Source organism: Vespa crabro, chromosome 6 (assembly GCF_910589235.1).
Source record: "Vespa crabro chromosome 6, iyVesCrab1.2, whole genome shotgun sequence".
NCBI classification, from domain to species: Eukaryota; Metazoa; Arthropoda; class Insecta; order Hymenoptera; family Vespidae; genus Vespa; species Vespa crabro.
Genome location: NC_060960.1, coordinates 10,670,119 through 10,690,839, shown reverse-complemented (window position 1 = coordinate 10,690,839; position 20,721 = coordinate 10,670,119). Strand labels below are relative to the sequence as shown.

The following is a 20,721-nucleotide window of genomic DNA, read 5'->3' as shown; positions in this document are numbered from 1 at the left end:
CGCGCGCGAGAGAGAGAGAGAGAGAGATACATAGATGGACAGATAGATAGATAGATAGATAGATAGAGAGAGAGAGAGAGAGAGAGAGACAAACAGTCAAGCAGCCCAAGCGTCAATTTGCTGACGTTTACATCCGTTATATCAACATGTTTCTTGCTATTAATGAACCACTTGTCTTCTGTTTCACATTCGTATTATATATTCCTATTTCGAACGATTGATAATCATTTATTTTCAATGCAATCGCCGCACGTAAAAATTGCTCGTATAACACGCGTTTCTCTCTATACCGTTTCTTTATTCTAGTATATTATTCGAAGAAGAAAAAGGAGAGAGAGAGAGAGAGAGAGAGAGGGGAGGAGAGGTAGAAAAAGTTAGTGTAAAAGGGATAGAGAACTTGGACAGAAGCAAGGCGTTCATTAAGAGCCGTTTCGTGTAATCGATTCGAGCCGTTGCTTTCGAAAGGGCACGAAGGAGCTGCACGCGAGGAAGAGAAAAGAGAAAAAGAATTTTCCCTCGGGGTATTCGAGAACGACTGTCATCGTGAATACCAGAAAGAGGAGCTTTTTCTCCCTTCCCCTCCTCACTTGTGGTCACAGGTCCTTCGATTTTCTCCATCCCCTTCTCTGATCTTATTTCCAAACTTTTCTCTTCCATTTTCCTTTTCTTATTCTTATTCTTATTCTTATTCTTGTTCTCTTTCTTTTCTTTAATCATGTAAATTATTCCCTCGCGGAAGGATTTTTGTTAGAAAACGAAAAAAAAAACAAAAAAATTGATAGAAAGAAAAATGTGATCGCCGTTTATACGTATATATATATATATATATATATATTTTTTTGTTTTGTTTTTTGGTATATGCATTTTATTTTATTTATTGGATCTCTGTTTTATCAATACGTATTAAATTTTTTTTTCTATCGAGGAAATATTTTCTCATTTTCTATACTTTTCTTTCTTTTTTTTTCTTTTTCTTTTTTTCTTTCGAAGGGTCCAATTGACAAAGAATCTCGTATAAAATGTCAAATCTGTGATAATCTTATATCGAAACGTCTCGTTTCTATATCCTTCTTTTGTCGATCATATAATAAATTATTCGTTCACCGAACGATTTTTTTGTTAGATATCGTAAAGAAAAATGCGATCAATCGTTATATATATATATATGCATTTCATTTTGTTCGAATTTGTGTTATCGATTGTATTAAATTTCTTTTTTCTTTGTTATCAACTAACCTTTGTTTTCATTTTTCTTTTTTTTCTTTTTCTTTTTACTTCTTTTTTCTTTCTTTTTTTGCAGGGTCCATCTGATAAACAATCTCTTACAGAATGTCAAATCCGTGAATCGGTTTTGGTTGAAGTAACGGAATTCCCAATGGACCGATTTATCTTCGAGGGAAAGAGAACCAGCCAGTTCGTGTGGCACGAAGGACGATCCTTACCTACTCTTTTTCGTCTTTCCTCGTGACTTTACTTTCATGGGGTATCCCGTCAGCGGGAACATTTCGGATTATCACCGATTTCTTCGATTATAGAAAAAAGAAAAAAAAGAAGCAAAAAAAAGAAAGAGGAAACAATCTCAGGTATTAATTTTCAATGAAAACTTCATTTCACCTTTTAATATTATTAAGTAATGAAAGAATTCGTTTTTAAACAAATCAAATCGAACGATCGTTATACTTTTTATTTTGTACCTTAATTTCTCGATATTAATCCGTACTTTCGTATTACGTGACAATTATTATTATTATTATTATTATTATTATTATTTTAGCTTTTGTTCGAATAATATTAATACAATTCGATTAATATTAATATTAATTTAATTCAATTCGATATTATACAAAAATATATTCCTTCTTGGTCAAAACAAAAACGAAACAATCAAATTTTGTAAATTAAATAAGGATAGGATTATATATATATATATATATATATATATATATATATATATATATATATATATATATATATGCGGAAGAAACGTGCGGAAGCTTACCTGGACCATTAGCGAAATTGCGACTAATCCTTGACTCTTGTGTTGTGCCTCACTGATGTTATGATAGAGCTCGGCGTTAAATCCGTACACCTGTATCTGAAATACGAGATCAAGAGGGGAAAATTACTTCCTTGTTTGATACGAGTAATGCGCTATGTTATTATAAATTTTCTATCGAGCTGTCATCGCGAATACCGTTGTTCTCGCATGAACAAAGGCTCGGATTCGACAGCACTATAAGCAACACGTTTGTGTTCTTTGCTAGTTTCGTTATCAGATGACGTTTACCACATTCTCTCTCTCTCTCTTTCTCTCTCTTGCGCGCGCGCTCTCTTTCTCTCTCCCTTTCCTAGGTATATATACAATAAAGTAACTACTTGGTTTAATAACATAACGTATAACAAGGATAATTGTCGACTCGATTACTAATCGAAAATTCAATTTATCCCAAGAGAAATAATCTTCCTTCTGGTATAGCTATTTTATAATAATAATAATAATAATAATAATAATAATAATAATAATAATAATAATAATAATAATTCGATTGTTTCGAATGCCCTTTGAAAAATATCGTTCGTGTCAAGGAAAGGGAAAAAAAAAGGTCTTAATGATCGTCAAAAGTACCAACGATTGTGTACGAGAATTTACAAGAGGGAAGATGGTGTGACAAGACAAGGAGGATTTAGAAAACAAGCAATATGAGTGAAAAAGAGGGGGAGGGGAGAGAAAGAGAGAGAGAGAGAGAGAGAGAGAGACTAGGAGAAAAAGAGAACGTAAATCTACTGTGTCTGATGGAAGTACGACTTTCTTTTCATTGCAGTAAGATGTCCCTCTAGATATCTCTCTTTCTCTCTCTCTCTCTCTCTCTGTCTCATTCTTTCTATCTCTTCATCGTGTTGCCATCTCTTCTCTACCTTTTTAGTTTCTGCTCCTCTCAACATTGTTTGCTCAGAGACGAAATATAAACGCTTTAAGAGTATGAGAATTCATCCCTCTTCTCTCTCTCTCTCTCTCTCTCTCTCTCTCTCTCTCTTTCTCTTTCTTTCTGTCTCTGTCTTCTTCGCGATTCTATTTACGCATATATGTACTTGTGTATCATTTCATTTCAAAAGGATCAAAGTGAAATTCTAACGTCTCGATGCTTTCTCTCTCTCTCTCTCTCTCTCTCTCTTATTCTCTCGACGTTTTTAGCTATCATAAGGATGAAAAAGAGAAATAAAAAAAAAAAAGAAAGAAAAGAAAAAAAAAGAGAACAAAACAAAGGAAAAAAGAGAAAAAATAATAAAATATAAAAAGTTTTCACGCTTCGGAGCTTGATGGACGTACTTTCCTCTTTTTTCTATAATTTTTTTCCTTTTCTATTTATTTATTTATTTTTATGTTTTGTTTTTTTATTTGTTTTTTTATTTCTTTCTTTCTTTCTTTCTTTCTTTCTTTCTTTCTTTCTCGATTGCTCAATCCTTTGTCGAAGGATACGCAGATATTCTCGTAGAAAAAAAAAAAAAAAAAAAAGAAAAAAAGAAAAAAAAGGAAATGAAAAGATGAAAAAAGCATTGAATGCGACGGTTCTTTGTCTTTGGACAAGGCTCGTCGAATATTCGGAAAAACGGAAGAGATTCTTTCGTGTCATCGCCATTTTGTTGAAACGTATCGTCGTCTTTATTACGAATGTAGAGAAAGAGACAAAAAGAGAGAGAGAGAGAGAGAGAGAGAGAGAGAGAGAGAGAGAGAGAGATAGAGAGAGAGAGAAAGAGAGAAAGAGGTTGTAGAAATAAAGTTAGAGAGAGAACATGCGGGCCAGACTATACATGTAACAGCAACAAAACTTTCCCTTTACAAAGGGATAAAATATTTAACTCGTAAGCTTTTCATGTACTTTAAGGGCAAACGAGAGATTCCTTGTCGTCGTCGAAGTAGAAGAAAAAAAAAAAAAGAAAAAGAAATGAGAAGGAAAGAAAGGAAATGAGAAAGAGAGAGAGAGAGGGGGGGAGGGGAAGAGTCCTTTCGTTGTTTTGTCTCTTCCAACCAATCGAGATCCTATTTAAATGTCGACAAAATCGAAAGTCTCTTTCCGAAGTGTTGAGAAGAAAAAGAGAAAGAGAGAAAGAGAGAGAGAGAGAGAGAGAGAAAGAGAGAGATAAAGGAGTTTATAAAAGGAGCTCGAGTAAACTCGAGATTCAACGAAAAGATATATCGACTTTCAGTGAGAGGACTTCCTTCTTCAATGGATCCTGCGGATAGTAAGGTGCTATTTGATAAAATGAAAAACTCACGCGATACAATTTATGCCATCTTATTTATGTTAACGTGTCATTTCTAAGCAGACATTATGTACTACTGTTCTATCTCGCTAAGAGAAAAAAGGAATAAAAAGCAAAAAGAAAAAGAACAATAGGAAAAAAGAAAGGATTTAGAGAAAAAGAAAATCGATATTTGTACGATATGTGTGCGTAGTTGTGTAGGTGAATGAAAAAGAGGAAGGAAAAGAGTGAAAGAGAGAGAGAGAGAGAGAGAGAGAGAGAGAGAAAATTCGAACTTTGTATGATATTAGAGAGTATGCGAGAGAAAGAGAGAGAAAGAGAGAGTCGAAGCTTGTACGATGTTCAGTGCAGATACCTGAAATGCAGAGCGGTCTAAGAAATATCTAAGAAATGCGAAGTATCTTTTGAGTGTCCACTTCGTAAAGCATCGGAGGATGCTTCTTTCTTTCTTGCTTTTTCTTCTCTTTCTCTCTCTTTCTTTTTTCTCTCTCTCTCTCTCTCTGTCTGTCTCTCTCTCTCTCTCTCTCTCTCTCTCTTTCTTTGTCCCTTGCGGCGACTCGTTTTCAGCATCGCGAGTGTCTTTCTCAAACTCTGAGCTACTCGAGGAGGTACATTTTCTTCTTTTCCGAGTTTTCTACTACTCGGGTGGTTTGCCAGTGTATGCCGGCACCCGAGGATAAAAGAATAATCGCCGCTCGAAAGGGCCTTTTAGGAAATCCGCAAAGCAGCAGACCGCGTCAAAATATTTGGCAAGATTTTAAGATATCTTTATGTTTCGTCGGTGGTGCCATATGCACACACACACACACACACACATGTATACACACTCGAGGATAATCGTTTCCCATTTGAAATTTATTTACATATTTATTTGTTTCTTCCTTCTTTTTCTTTTTCTTTTTCTTTCTTCTTTTTTTTTCCTTTTTATTCTTTTTTCCTCAATTTTTTTTTTCTTTTTTCTTTTTTCCTTCTTCTACCTTTCGATAAATCCTCGAGCGAACCATTCAATTCTCTTCGTTGGAGTAAAGAGTTAATCCACATTTTTTTTCGGGATATGACTCTTTTTCTTTTTTCTTTTCTTTTTTCGAAAAATTTATTTATAAATTTATGAATAATAAAGAATTTACGATATAAGACAGAGTAACGCGACATAAAAGGAGACATATAAATTCATATACTCTATCGTGATACATTATTTATTTTATTATAATTTATATAATACTTATGAATTTTTAAAATAGAAAAAATTTTTTTAAGGTTAAGAAAAAAAGGGAGAAATAAATAAATATACTAGCAATGCATCTATAAATATGATGGAAAAATGAATCTTTCTTTTTCTTTTTTTTTTTTTTTTCTTTGCTTTTCCTTCGAGAGAACTCATTAGCACATTAAAATTTTTTTTCGCACATTACTATATCACAAGGTAGCCATTATAACATTACACAGCCATTATAATGTATAAATGAATTCAGTACAAACGCATGGATCAAAGGGGATTTAATGTATACCACAAGATTGCAAACTTCGAAAGCATTATTATTCCCACCATTTAACACGGCACGTACATATATATACATACAAGCATAACGTAATTCTTTGTAGTATATCGAGGAAATGGTCCAGAATGGGCGTCAAGATTTCGCATGTCCATTGCTATGCTCTTGCTGGCCGGTGGCATGGTCTACGAGCACGCCATTGCGATTTCCGGCACAATGCGCTATTCTACTGTGATAGATATACGACTGTAATCCTACACATTCTCATGTCTGCTGGCAACCAGAGCGAGTATATTAACTCAGAGGCTCGTTCGTGGAAAACTCACGTTTTCGCGTCTTATGTATACGGCCAAAAACCTGTGCGTGCTAATTTCTGATCTGCATTAATATTTATGTAAACATACAAGTGCAACAATAAATTGACGGACAGAAATAAGAATAATGTTTCAAACGAGTACAACCACATTGTTCCTGTACTTCTTGAGGTAAAAAGAAAAAAGAACGAAAAAAAAGGGGGGGGGGGGAGCTGGGGAAAGAAAAAGGAAGAGAAAAAAGTAAAAAAATAAAAAAAGGAAAAAAAAAAGAAAAAGAAACGAAACGAAACATTCAATGAAACGAAATAAGATTAAAATCTATATCGAAGATATTGCCGGAAATGTATGAAATATTAATTAACTGTCCGATTAACTCGTACGTCTGAGTGAACGCATTAATAAGTTTGCAGGCGTAAGGTAAAATGATCGAGAGAATTTTTTGGATTCTTGATTTTTTTTTCTTTTTTTTCTTTTTTTAATTGGACGTTCTTATGAAAAAAAAAAAAAAAACAAAACAAAGAAAAAAGAAAGGAAGAAAGAAGAAGTCCTCTTCCGTCTTCCCCGAAGAAAAGGAAAAATTTTAAGATTCCGAGAGAAGTAGTCCACAAGTAGTAGTAGTAGTAGTAGTAGTAGTAATAGTAGTAGTAGATGAAGGAAAGCAAATCGAATATCCGTTTTAAAACGAGCGGCAAATGAAAAGGACTCTCTTAATTGGTGCATTTAGGAAGGTCGCTAATTGCTGATACCCAGAAACACTGAATTGGCTTGACACCTCGAGCGTTCTCCTTTTTAAAGGGAGCTAAGAAAGGGCCTTCTGAGAGTAGTAAGCGCGAGAAAGAAAGAGAAAGAAAGAGTATGAGTGAGAGTGAGAGAGAGCGAGAGAGAGAAAGAGTGTGAGAATCTAACACGCTCAGTAAGGGTCGTTCAACTATAAACGACCACTACAATTACGGAAAGCGACGGTACGGGCCTCTCGACTAGCTACGGCTTTGCCTACACTGATTAGGTGAATTTGCAGGCCACGACTTTAGATTGCGCTTGTTCTTTCCAACCCTCTCTCTCTCTCTCTCTCTCTTTCTCTCATACTCTTGGGTACAATTAAAGTTGGTTTTAGATAGAAGGAAAGAATGAAGGAGAAAGAAACGTCATATTTTTGCTGACTCCTTCATTAAGATTTCATTTTTCTTAATATTTCTTCAAGCTCTTTTATTATCTAGTCTACATCCTTTTCTCCTACTTTTTCATTTATACTTCGAGAGTAAGTACTTTCTTCCTTAATTCCCGAACACACGATTAATTTCCGATTGAAATTCTTAGAAAGCTTCGACTTGTACAAGGGACTCACAAGGATAGAGATAGAGATAGAGAGAGAGAGTGGGGGAAGAGAGAGAGAGAGAGGAGAAAGGGATTGTCAAGGACAATTAGTGTACGATCAAGCGTGCCTATTAATTGATCAATCGTGTCTCCTCGATTTGCGTGCTCTTCTCGATACAATAATAATTGGGCTCAAATCCGTAGGGTTGTTTGATCGTCATCGAGTGTATAGGTTGGTACTAGTCCAGTCGACTAACTCGCGAGTATAGGGAACATGGTATTCGTCAAGAGGGTTCTCAGAATCCCGTAGCTCTCTAACGTAACTGTTTATCGAGAAACGGGATGGTAGCGGGTATATTTGAAGTTTGCTCGTGCCTACAAAACGATGAACCGAGTTTAGACCAACAGTTGGTCGAGATGTTCGATGATATATGTATAATCATAATTTGTATATATACATATATATATATATATATATAAATATATATATATATATCTATGCATGTATACGTATACCTTTGTATCTATGTATAATATGTATATGCGCGTTTATGTGCGCGTGTATGTGTATGTGTGTGTGCGTCGAAAGACGGCATTCTGAATTGGCATTTGGTAAACATGGAATTAGCGAGAAAGACTCAAGAGGACGTACGTGTGTACGTGACTGGGAGGGGCGATCAATTTAAACAAACATCCTCGGAAATTGCAAAACAGTTTCGTGGTGTTCCTCTGGCGATATACACGTCCTAAGAAAATATTATCTCAATGAGAACATCAAATACGTTTCTCTCTCTCTCTCTCTCTCTCTCTCTCTCTCTGTGTGTGTGTATCTTTTAGCCGTTCGGAAAGGTCAATAGATTTTTATTTATTAATTGTCAATTTTCTCTCTCTCTCTCTCTCTCTCTTTCAAAGATATCATCGCCATCGTGATCATTATCAACGCGAAGATTTTCAATTAGTTAGAAAACAAGGATGGAAAAACATCAAAATAATTCTTTGGAAATGGATAAAATCTATAGAAGAGATTCGATTTGTCTTGGATAGAACGATCGTTTCGAAGACAATGGAAGATGATGTCGTGTTAAAACGATTAACGTCCTATGACAAATTTCCTGCTCGATCCAATTTAGAGGCCACCGCGAAGGCGTAAATCCGTGAAAGGATCCAACGTAAGCGTAAACGGTATGTGTAGTAGTAAGCAAGGTTGGTGGCGATCCGTTCAGGTGTAGGGACACGAATGGACCTTTCGAGGGGGTACTCGAGGCACTCCATCAGCTGCTTCTCGAGTATGCTTTCGGCATCAAAGCGGCCCGTCGCTCAAACACGCCGGTAATGGGTCAGACTCGCTCAAGTGCCATAGCTCTTGGAATCCCCTTGTCCTCCGCCATAGGGCTTTCAAACCGACCATTCCTCCCATTCTATTCACCTCCTTCCTCGCTTTCACCTTTATCACCTCCTTATAGTCTCTCTCTTTCTCTCTCTCCCTCCCTCCTCCTCTCTCTCTCTCTCTCTTTCTCCTCTCTCTTCTATCGTTCATCGATACAAAATACTCCAATATAGATTTTCATTACGCATCTCGTTCTATTAACCATTTTCATTGTTCATTTATACTTGGAAGAAGGGCCATTAAAATTATCGATTTTAATAAAATTAATAGTCATTAAATGGCTGAACTAAATGAAACCTTTATTCCTTCCGTCTTATTACGATATTTTTCCCTTAGATATATACGTGTCATTTTATTTCATTTACTTCGATTGCCAATTCTATAATATCTAATTTAAACGTGAACATGATTAATTTAATACATCGTCGTCTTGTAAAATAGATAACTGTTAAATATACCGATCGTTTTAACCTGTGTCCTTCGACAAAATATTGGTTTGGTTGTTTTTTTTTTTTTTTTTTCTTTTTTTTTTTTTTTTTTTTTTTATGAACGATCCCATACGCATCTATCTTTAGTAAGCGCATACATCGCGAAAAAGAAAGGAACAATGTATCGCTTTGTCCCAAATCGAATTAATAGACAATATTGTTAAGAGACTTTCCTGAGAGTAAACCAGATAAGCAAGTAGCAACAGGACAGTTTCCTAGTGATGCTATTGCAGCTTGACCTGAAGCTATCGTTAATATTGACACACGACGCGTCTCCGTTGGGAGTGGTTCCAGTGTCACGTCACTCTGCCATGTAAGCTGCTCGCTCGATAACATCGCCTTTACCTCGCTAACGACTGCGCGAAATGAGTAACCTCCTCCCCCCCCTACAACCCATTCCCATCTCCCCAACACTCTCTAGAAAATTTACGAAATCGCTCCGTACACCAGTGTCCTAGAATTACTTAACTTTTCTATTAACAACGGAATGGGAGTTCCAGTTCTAAAACTTGAAATAATTTTTTCTTTTTTTTTTCCCACGATTCAATAATAATTTATCTGATAACAAATTTTTTTTTTATTAATCCATTGTTAATTGATTACACACACACACATATATATATATATATATATATACACGTGCGTGTATGTATTTTTTATTAATGTTAATGAGCCAATAAATCAATTACAATTAAGGTAATAGTTAATTAATTGGCTTAATTAACTTCCAGCATGAATAATAAACGTTTATGCATTGTTTTGAAATTAATGCGCGTTGCTAAATTGACGGATTCTTTTTCTTTTTTTTTTCGGAAATACGTTAGAACGATCGCTCGAAATTGGAAGTAAAAAAACAAAAAAGAAAAAGAAAAAAAACAGGAAAAGGACACAAATAAAAAAAAAAAAGAACTAATCGCTTTCGATATCTCGCACTCGTTTGCTATCTCAAACTCGCGTGCGATAACGAATTTTAGGTATCGTCGTAACATACACGTACCTAGTATATAGAACACCGGCTTCACGTCCCAACTGAGTTATGTCTTCGATTAACTTCGAATCGATTTTAGACACTTCTCTTTATTCCTTCCTTTTTTTCTTTTTCTATTTCTTTCCCTTTCTCTTTTGCTTTTCTCTCCTTTTCCTTTGCGCTCGTGGCGATTTTAAAATGAACGACCGTGTTTATAAGACATTTATCCGCACGTCGTACAGCTTGTTCTTCTTCTTCTTCATTTTCTTTTTTTCTTTTTTAACCATAGAATCATGTCCCATTTGAATCATGATCATTGAACTCACAATGGAATTAAGTGTCAGTGAATTCTTTTTTTATTTTTCATTTTTTCTTTCGCTTTTCTCTTTTTACTTTTTGTTTCCTTTATTTATTTATTTATTTATTTATTTATTTATTTATTTATTTATTTATTTATTTATTTTCATTATTTTTTTGTTTAAATTTCGTTCCCTGACATCGTCAATGTTCTTTCAATTGTATATTTTGTAACGATTGATAATCGTGATAATTATTTCAAAACCTTTTCGATTTTAAATCTCTCGCATTATACAATCATGTCGATTAAAAATAATTTACGATATGATCTTTGATTAATGGTCACGAGATCAATCGAATTAACGATTGACCTTTCGTATTCGCTCGCTTTTATTCGATCAAATTGTAACCATACTCTTGGCCCCCTACAAAATTTTACATGGGCGGAGAACCAATTACAGATTATATCGGTCGGATACTATATTTATTTCGTGCCGTTTAATTAAGGAGATAATTTCGTTCTACGCACCAAAACGTGGATTCTAATTAATTTCGAAACGGTACAATATGTATACATATATATATATATATGTGCTTGTGTGTGTGTGTGTGTGTGTGTGTGTGTGTATACATATATGTATCGAAATTATTCGAAAAATAATAGAAAAAAGAATTTTTAAGATTAGAACAAACAACAATTTTTGATATTTACATTTTTTTTTTTTTTTATCATCTGAACGAACGAATAAGATTTAACGATGATCATATAAACAAATTTCTCGACAATATCTCAAGAATTTTTTTTACCGACAATGGAGATTAATCCGAAAAGCGTAGAAGGTTTTCCTTTCTTTTCTTTTATTTTTTCTTTTTCTATTTTAAATTCCTTAGAAAAGTTTATTTCATTTAACAGGAATAGCTGAAATAATCCATTGTGGAAGAATTCTTGAACGAAACAGTTTGAAACGATTTCGGTAAGCACGGCACACCTCGTGGGACGGTTATCTTAAAACCGTGACAATTATCATTCATTGAACTTTTCTTGGCTTGGTGTATATTAGAGAGCCGTGCTATGAGAGTCGAGATGTCGGTTTAAGTGAATTTAGAAAGTGAGAGAGAGAGAGAGAGAGAGAGAGAGAGAGAGAATGAAAGAGTAAAGGAACGAGTAGGAAGATAGTTGGAGTAAAGTAAAGGAAGAAGAAATTAGTTCTCAAAGCTTGAAGAGGGAGTACTTGGGAAAGGGGTGGAAGGTGGAAAACGTAAGTCGAGCTTAAAGGAAAACCTTCTATACTATTAAACCAAGGACTGCAACTTAGAAAAGCATAGAGAGAGAGAGAGAGAGAGAGAGAATTATTATCGAAATAGTTTATTATATTATAAGAAAATCCTATCATTAAAACAATAATATACAGAGATGTAGAGATATAGAGAAAAAGAGAGAGAGAGAGAGAGAGAGAGAGAGAGAGAGAGAGAATTGTACTAAATAAATTTGTAAATATATAAACAAGTGAATATTACTTTTAGAACGAAGTTGTAATTTTGGTGTGGCTTCGTATGTATTTAAACTTTTAAAATAGAATTTCATACGTTTGTTTAGAAAGCAAAAGAGAATATTATTTCGTTCATAGAACAGTTTGATAAATTTTCTGTATAACACCAAGTGAAACGTTGTGTAATATAAATAATAACAAAGAAAAAAAAAAAAAAAAAAATTAAAAGAAAAAACATAACTTTAACAAAGTCATGTTATAAAGCATATTAGAATAAAATTAATTGAAATGAAAATATTGAAAAGGATAAATCGTGGAAGTTAATAATGTTCATGTATTCAATTGAAAGAAAAAGAGAAAAAGAGAGAGAGAGAGAGAGAGAGAGAGAGAGAGAAAGAGAAAAAGAGAGAGAGAGAGAGAAAGAGATTGATTTAATTATCGAACAAATATAATGATAATTTTTGATTAAAATTACATCGAATTGAAAAATTTCGTGATAAATTAATTTACAATGTAGGGCTTATAATCGATTAACGTTTAATACGATATGGTTAGATTTTGAAATTATTTTTTGATAATAATGTCAGGAGTGGAATCAATGCTCGTAGGATGTTCGGCGAACGTCCAAGGGATATCCGAAGCATGTTCACTGGGCAAACAGACGCGCAAGCGCGCACAGTTACGACGTCCGCGATAGTTGTACAATGTACATGCTAAATTAGGTAACCATTAGACGGGACATATTCTACTATGGCGGTAGAGGCCAGCTCTAATTACACGGCTTATGCGATTACACGATGAATATTGTTTTAGGTAAACAAATCGACGTAGGTACGTATGTATGTACGTACATATATGTTATCTCTCTGTAACTATAAAGAGAATGTATAATTTGTTCGATGTATTTTTTATTTCAACGCTATGTCTCTTTGATCGTTAACGCATATATACACGCGCTCACGTAAAATCAACTTTATATATATATATATATATATATATATATATTTTTGTTTTAATTAATTATAGTAAAATATATATATATATATATTTGTTTAATTATTTATAGAAAAAAAAATTAATTAAATTATGTGCATACGTTGTTTATAGGTAACTATAACGAATTATTTCGAAGGCTTCCTGGTAACAAGATATTTCTATATTTAGTCGGTACAAATCACACATTGACGAATATAATATTATAGTTTCGCATTTAATGTTTCTTCGAAAGATATACAATTACCCGAGGTTGCTATGTTGTTACGCGATACGCTAAATATCATAAGTTAATGATTTCTTTCGATTGAAAATCAATCTCTAAATATATCTTTTTGTTTTTATTTTCTCTCTCTCTCTCTCTCTCTCTCTCTATCTATCTCTCTCTGTCTCTCTCTTTTCTTCTTCTTTTTTCTTGTAAATTTTCTCAACCATGTTTCATGGGAATCGATTACAATGGGGAAGGGAGAGGGAGGGGAGAGAGAGAGGGAGGGGGTGGGAAGTAGGGGGTGGGAAACCATATATATACGATATGCATTTATATACGTACTTGTGATATAACATCATGGCCGCAATTTGATTTCTTTAAAAAATGACGAATAAAAGCGAAAAGACCAGAGAGAGAGAGAGAGAGAGAGAGAGACGTACATATGTATGTATATCCATTATGTAAAATAGGGACCAGAGAAAACGGGTTGAAGATTCGAGAAGGGAGAGAGTGAGAGAGGGATGGAGTTCGAGGTTATTCGTAGAACAGGAGACGTAGCACGCGATCGCGTTCGATTAACGTGTAGGTACTTCGATTATATTTCGCGGGACGATGCGTCGTACATGCAATTAAGCGGCCATTACCGAAAAGCAGGGAACGATAATGTTGAAACGTAACGTACCTAGATCGAAATTATTTGTACCAAAACATTTAATGAAATCATGACGAACGTATCCGATTTTACGGGACGTTCACAGAGAGAAGGAAGGGAGAGAGAGAGAGAGAGAGAGAATCAATAATTGCCATCGATCGCATTTCATATTTCTTTTGAATTTTGTCGTTTACACTGATTAAATAAGCCAAAGTTTGTTCATGCGTTAGCATTAGCCGATAATACCCAGTGATTATTATGAACGTGATTTAACTCCGTTATCTGTATTAATGTAACGTAAAATAAATGATAAACGTTTGTGTAAGTTTAACGTGCGTCTCTGTGATTTTCTTTTTTATTTATTTATTTTTTTCTTTTTTTTTTATTTAGGCTACTTCTTATCTTTTAAAATTGATTTTTATCGAAATATAATATCACATAATGATGCTTTTATTATTCATTGAAAATAATCGATAAATAGATACCTTATTTTTCTTCTTTCACTTTTTCTTTTTCTTTAATTGTTCGCGTTCCCGAGGAGTATCGTGTGATCGTTAAGTTAAAAAATTTCTGATGCCCTTTAATTTGATAAGAAGAATGAATTTGATTGTCCATCGTTATAGGTATTATCGGAGCCGAACGTAATCGATCGTGAAACGAGCTCGACCTCTACTACTACGTGGGCTTGAAATTAAATTACGGCGTTAAATGGGGGAAAAAAAAAAAAAAAAAAAAGAAACGAAAAAATAATAATAATAATAATAATAAAGAGAAAAAAACGATAATAAAAAGATGACAAAAAGTGAAACAAGAGTAAACGAAAAGACATAATAATGATAAAAAAAAGGAAAAAAAGAAAAAAATAGAAGAAAATAAAGATAAAAGATTAAAAAAAATAGTCACGAGAGGGTTGACAAAGATCTTTTGCCACGAGATATTCTTGCTGCAAGATTTGGAGTTTCAAAAAGGAGAGAAGCTTTCTTGTACATCGAAACGCTTAATTACGTAAAAAGAGAGCATTGTCGGTGTGTACGTGCGTGCGTATATGCGCGTGTGAGTGTCTCTCTCTCTCTCTCTCTCTTTACTTGTCGTCGTTTCACTACGATAAAACGTATCATCGTCGTATAAGCGTAGTTTTTACGGTCTTTTACCGTTCCAACGTCGGAAGATGGAAATTACACGGAGTAAAGAGAAAGATAAAGATAAAGAGAGGGAGCGAGAGAGATAGTGATAGTGAGTGAGAGAAAGGGTGAGAGAGAGAGAGAGAGAGAAAGAGAAAGGAGAGAGGGAGACAGCTTGTTTACGAGAAGATGAGCTCGTGCAGCGGTTTAATGCGTGTTTAATTTGTCCCATTTTGAGGGCCCTGCGTCGCATAATTAATTTCAATTAATTATCTCGTCACTCGGGGTCATTCTCTTTATCTCTCCGCTCGTTCTCATTTTGAAATAGATAGGTATACGTAAATAAATCCTAAGACAAGAATTCGAATCATACTTACTCTTTCTCTTTCTTATTCTTTTTCTTTTTCAATGTTTCGTTTCTTTATATTTCATTCATTCATTCATTCATTCATTCATTTATTCATTTATTCATTTCTTTATTTATTTATCACCATTTCGTTTCATTCTATGTGTGCTCGAAAATAAACAATTTTTCTATTCGTATCGATATCGTACAATTGCATTACACGCATAATTGTTTGCATGGATTTTTAATATGTATTTCACTTACTCTCTCTCTCTCTCTCTCTCTCTCTCTCTCTCTTTCTCTTTCTGGATACGTATATGAAGAAAGGAACATGAATTTATTATATCTTTTTTCTTTCTTTCTTTTTTTATCACGATCATTTCGTGGACGAGAGATAATCGATTGGACAACGAGCAATTAATAATAATTCTCGCTTTTACGAGGAACGTTTTATCAAGTGAGAGAGAGAGAGAGAGAGAGAGAGAGAGAGAGAGAAAGGGAAATAAAATCGACCGATCCTTTCTATCGATTCGAAATCGAATGTCGCACTTTTCGCTTTTGGATGAGTGAGATGAGCGTATAGTATAGAAAAGGGAAAGATATATATATGTACACACACACACACACACACACATATATATATATATAGAAGAGAGAGAGAGAAAAAAACAGAATGCGTTATGAAGCGACGGACGAAATTGGGACACGCATTAATACGTAATTATCAGTCGAAATGACCGTCGTCGTCACGGATTTCGACCACGATGGATGAGCTCGGCCAATATCGAGCCAATAAAAAATTCAACCCTCTTCTAAATTCGTGGCTGTGGGATTGGAGTAACCGAGGAGTAATCCGAAAATGAGAGGCCTATCTCTATATACACATCTCTATCCCAACACGCATACATATCTGTATATATATGTGTGTGTATACTATATATATGTATGTATGTATATATCTATATATTTCGTGAATAGTAAGTGGCCTCTATGTACATACATGTGTGTGTGTGTGTGTGTATACGTATACTTTTTTTCAATTTCTCATTCGTCTTTTTTAGGTTCAACTATCGAGACTATCTTTTGCAATCACTATTGCAAAAAACGTGCTCTCGTTTCTATAACTTTCGATAGAAATGGAATTTTTCAATTCCGTTTGAAGTTCTTCACGTACGTATGCATGCATATGCGTAAGTACGTGTATCCGTGCGTACTCGTGTGCGTGCCTCTGTGTAATGTGCGTATTTTTGTTTATATCGAGCCCAACATACGGATAAATGTTTTCCTTTGTTCTGTTTTTTCTTTTCATTTCTTTTTCTCTTTTCTTTTTTTCTTCTTTCTTTTTCTTTTTTATCTCAACCCGAACAACAAATTGCTCGAATCAAATCTAACGAAATTTTGTGCGCTGTTGTTTATTTGCTATAGCGCGAATGGTACTACCGTATCGATTGTCAGATCGATCTTTCGAAACGTTTTCCCTCGAATGACGTTCGTTTTATTCTATAGACGGATTTTACAAGTCGAATATTTAATCAAACGATCGAATCGACATCGTCGCGACATTTAATGGAAAAGTCTAACTTTCTTCTTTTTCTTTGTCTTTTTTTTCTTTTTTTTTGTATTTCAGATCGAATTAACCAGACGATTAAATATAAAAATAATCTTTTATTTGAGAAGAATTACAAATATAGTTCTCGTTCGATAAACGTTATTCTCTTTTATCTCTTTTATAGATATATTCGTGTATAAACTTTGTATATAGAGCATTAAAGTTTTCATATTTATTCATAATTGCATGTTTTCGTTTGAATATAAAGAAAGGGGGTGGGGGGAGGAAAGAAAGAAATGAAAAAGAGAAGAAGGAGAGCAAAGGAAAAAAAAAAAGAGGAAAAAAAAAGAACAAAGAAAAAATGATCGAAGTTGAAAAAATGCCTGGACTGACTTTATACGTCGTAAAATATGTAACATTTGTAAAATTGTACGAAACGTTTACGAATTCAGGATGAGCGAGAAATTTAATTGATAATCTCCCGTGTGTCTACTCTGACGCGCACTGCCACTAGATTTAAATGAACGTAATATCTCTGAATAGAGAAACGATGCTCTCTTTCGAAGCTTTCTAAAAGTAATCTCTTTCTCTCTCTCTCTCTCTGTCTGTCTGTCTGTCTGTCTGCCTGTCTGTCTGTTTGTCTGTCCGTCCATATGTCTTCTGTCTTTCTAATTGCTTGACCGGTCATTAAAATATTTTGAGAATTAAATGTATAAAAAAGTAATAGAGGGAAATTTTTTAAATCATAAAATTCGTATATACATACATACATACATATATATATATATGGACATAAAATTAAATAATTATTAATTTATATAAAATTGTGATTAAAGAGGTACGAAGTGATTAAAAAAAAAAAAAGAGAAAAAGAAACAGAAGGAAAAAAGAATGAAAATCTACACTTACTTCGGCTGGAAAAGCATAATCGTCGACACGATGTTCAGAGCCATGATTATCGTCCAATCCGTAATGAATATATATCTCTTCGAATTGATAATGATATGCTAACGGACCACCCGTTATATTGACTCTTATTTTGGCCTCTTTGTCCGCTCGGAAGACCAGAAACTGGCCGGTGTTGTGCAAGTGTCCGGAAACCTGAAAAGAATGATTTCCATTTACATCTACGATATATATATATATATATATATATATATATATATATATAAACGTACATACATAAATATATATATGTATATATATATATATACAAGACTACGGTAGTAAGTAATATCCATATATATCTACATAGATCCATATAAATAATCTCTGTATGTGTTTGCTGCGTATGTAGAAGCCGTAGAAGTAGAAAATTGGGTGGTTTCGCGTATCGAGCGATAAATTAAGTCGATCGTACGGCTCGAAACGGTGGAAAATAGCGCCGTTTCAATAGATCAGGGTTGCCGAACGAACACACACCTACATACTCACATATACTGTTACACACTCGCACGCACGCACACATATACATGCACATATATATATTTATATATATAAACTATTCCTCGTATTCTCTCTCCTTCTCTCTCTTACTAATGTTGGTTGGTCGTTCGACGATCGAGAAACGTGTTTTGAGGTGGAGAAGCAAGAAAGGCAGCAGTGCAACCGTCCGTTCTTCGTCGGATAATTGATTAGGCATTTAATTGGACGGAATAGCAAAGGTGAAGAGAAATAGAGAGAAGGAGATAGGTAGAAGGAGATAGACAGACAGAGATAGAATATGCGATAGCATATATGTATGTATATATATATATATATATATATATATATATATATATATATATATATATATATATATATATATATATACGGACAAGCGTGGGCGCGCGCGAGCGTTTCGCGAGAGAAGTGCAAGTCGAGCCATGGCAAGTCCATTTTCTTGTACGTCGTCCTTTCTGGCGCGTTAGGAGGACCTGAATTATGGCGTCATCAGTTAGAAATAATGAGCCTCATGTCCTACGGCACGTAGAAATGCGCGTCAGCGAAAGTCCAAACGAGATAACTTACGTATTTCGCGATAGATTTACTTTCGGTTATCTACGAATTGTATTACTAATGAACATATCTACGAATTTAGTTTATTACGATTATGTACAAATTTCTTCGAGATTTTATGCCGAAACGGACGACGATTTTGTTTCTTTTTTCCTTTTTTTTTTTTTTTTCTTTTTTTCTCTTTTTTTCCTTTTTGTATCCATCTCTTTTCTCCCCCGCTCGACTTCTTTTTTTTTTTTCTTTGTCGTTAATTAATCTTTATTAAGAAAGGATAACGATAGGATGATCGAGAGGCAATCATTATTCTTCACTCAGTTGATACTTACATAAGTAAAAAAAAAGCTCAGAGCAGGCAAGTGAGTGACAACGCTCTCTCACTCACTCTCTCTCTCTCTCTCTCTCTCTCTCTCTCTCTCTCTGTTTCCTATCGATATCAAGAACGTTCGAAGTTGTCACTTTCCTTCCATACCATCCCCCTTAAACCCGGGTGCCCCTGGTCCCGATTTAATTGATAAATAACGCATCCTCCTTAGCCAGTTTTAAGAGAGAAGATAAGAGAAGAGAAGAAAAGAGAGGGGAAAGAGAAGGGAAGTTTTCCTCTTCGTGGAAGAAGAGATCGATCGAGACGAAACGGCGATTCGAGTCTTCTTGCGCTGACAGAGAAAAATGAAGATGGCCATTGGCTTTCCCTTCGAAGAAAGGAGAGTCGTCGTTGGTGTGCATAAGTCATTATTTCGCGATAGATATTAGAACGGGCTGTGGTGGCACCTCGATCCAACCCCGTGGAATAATTCTCTGAGATTCCTTTCAAAAGTCCTACCACCCTTAGTAATACCCCCGATAACCCCGGCCAACCCTCTTCCCCGTCTCTCTCTCTCTCTCTCACCCTCTCTCATCCAACTATTCCCTCTCTCTTTTTCTTTATATTTTTTTTCCTTCTTCTTTCTTCTTTTTCGTTTCTTTTTTTCTTTTTTCTTTTCATTTTTTTTTTCTTTCTTTCTTTCTTTCTTTTTATCTCTCAGAACCACCATCGTGGACTTCGAAGGTGGATCAATGGAAGAACTGCCTGAGGAAAAAGACTCATCGGTTCTAAACGACTCGCGGTCTAGACACCAAGGAGGCCGCACAAAAGCTCTCTATCCTTCTTCTCGCGAAAGCTCAAAGTTCCTAAGAGAAAGTGAGTGAGAAAGAGGAAGAAAGAGAGAGAGAGAGAGAGAGAGAGAACAGAGGAGTGGGGATGATTCGGTCTAAGGTGAAAGGGATCATCCTTTCCTTCTTTCATCGGCGACGGTAACGTTTCTAAGAGATCGTTCGAGGGCAAGGAGTCGTATGAAATTCTCTCGGTTGTCACGAAAAGAGAAACCTCTGCTTAGTCTTTTTACCTCGTCTTCCCCCGTTCTTCCCCGTCCTCGTTCCCTCCCCCCCCCCCCGAAAAAAAAGAAACAAAAATCTATTCGATTTATCGTACCATTACAATTAGTTATTATTCTTAAAAGAATAAAATCCGTTCAGGAGCTTGACGTTTCTTCGAAATTAAAAATAAAAGACTTGAAGGATCTTTGAACTCGTTAAAATAAAAATGAAAAGAAAAGAAAGAATTAACCCACTCTCTTCGAATAGATTTTAATTCGATTTAAGTCTCGTGATAGATGATAATTCTGATAAATAATTTGTCTAAAGGGTTGAGCAAAAAAAAAGGAATTGGATCTATTTAAAATAAGACTTGAACGTAAAAAATAGAGAATGGACGGAATTTCCATGTATATAATTGCTACTCAACGTATCGTTAGAAACGGTGAGAGAAAGAGAGAGAGAAAGAGAGAGAGAGAGAGAGAGAG

General features: G+C 34.7%; 1 protein-coding gene across 5 annotated transcripts in view; it reads right to left on the bottom strand.

Annotated features, from left to right (window-relative positions):
* The window catches only part of LOC124425111 (carbonic anhydrase-related protein 10), a 188,888-nt gene that overhangs the window by 22,661 nt on the left and 145,506 nt on the right, over positions 1-20,721 (bottom strand). For all 5 annotated transcript variants that reach the window (XM_046964988.1, XM_046964989.1, XM_046964991.1 and 2 more), the window contains 2 exons: positions 17,795-17,986; positions 2,000-2,095 (listed from right to left, as the gene is read on the bottom strand). In XM_046964988.1, coding sequence (XP_046820944.1) covers positions 2,000-2,095; positions 17,795-17,986 — 288 coding nt within the window. The remainder of the gene's footprint in view (positions 1-1,999; positions 2,096-17,794; positions 17,987-20,721) is intronic.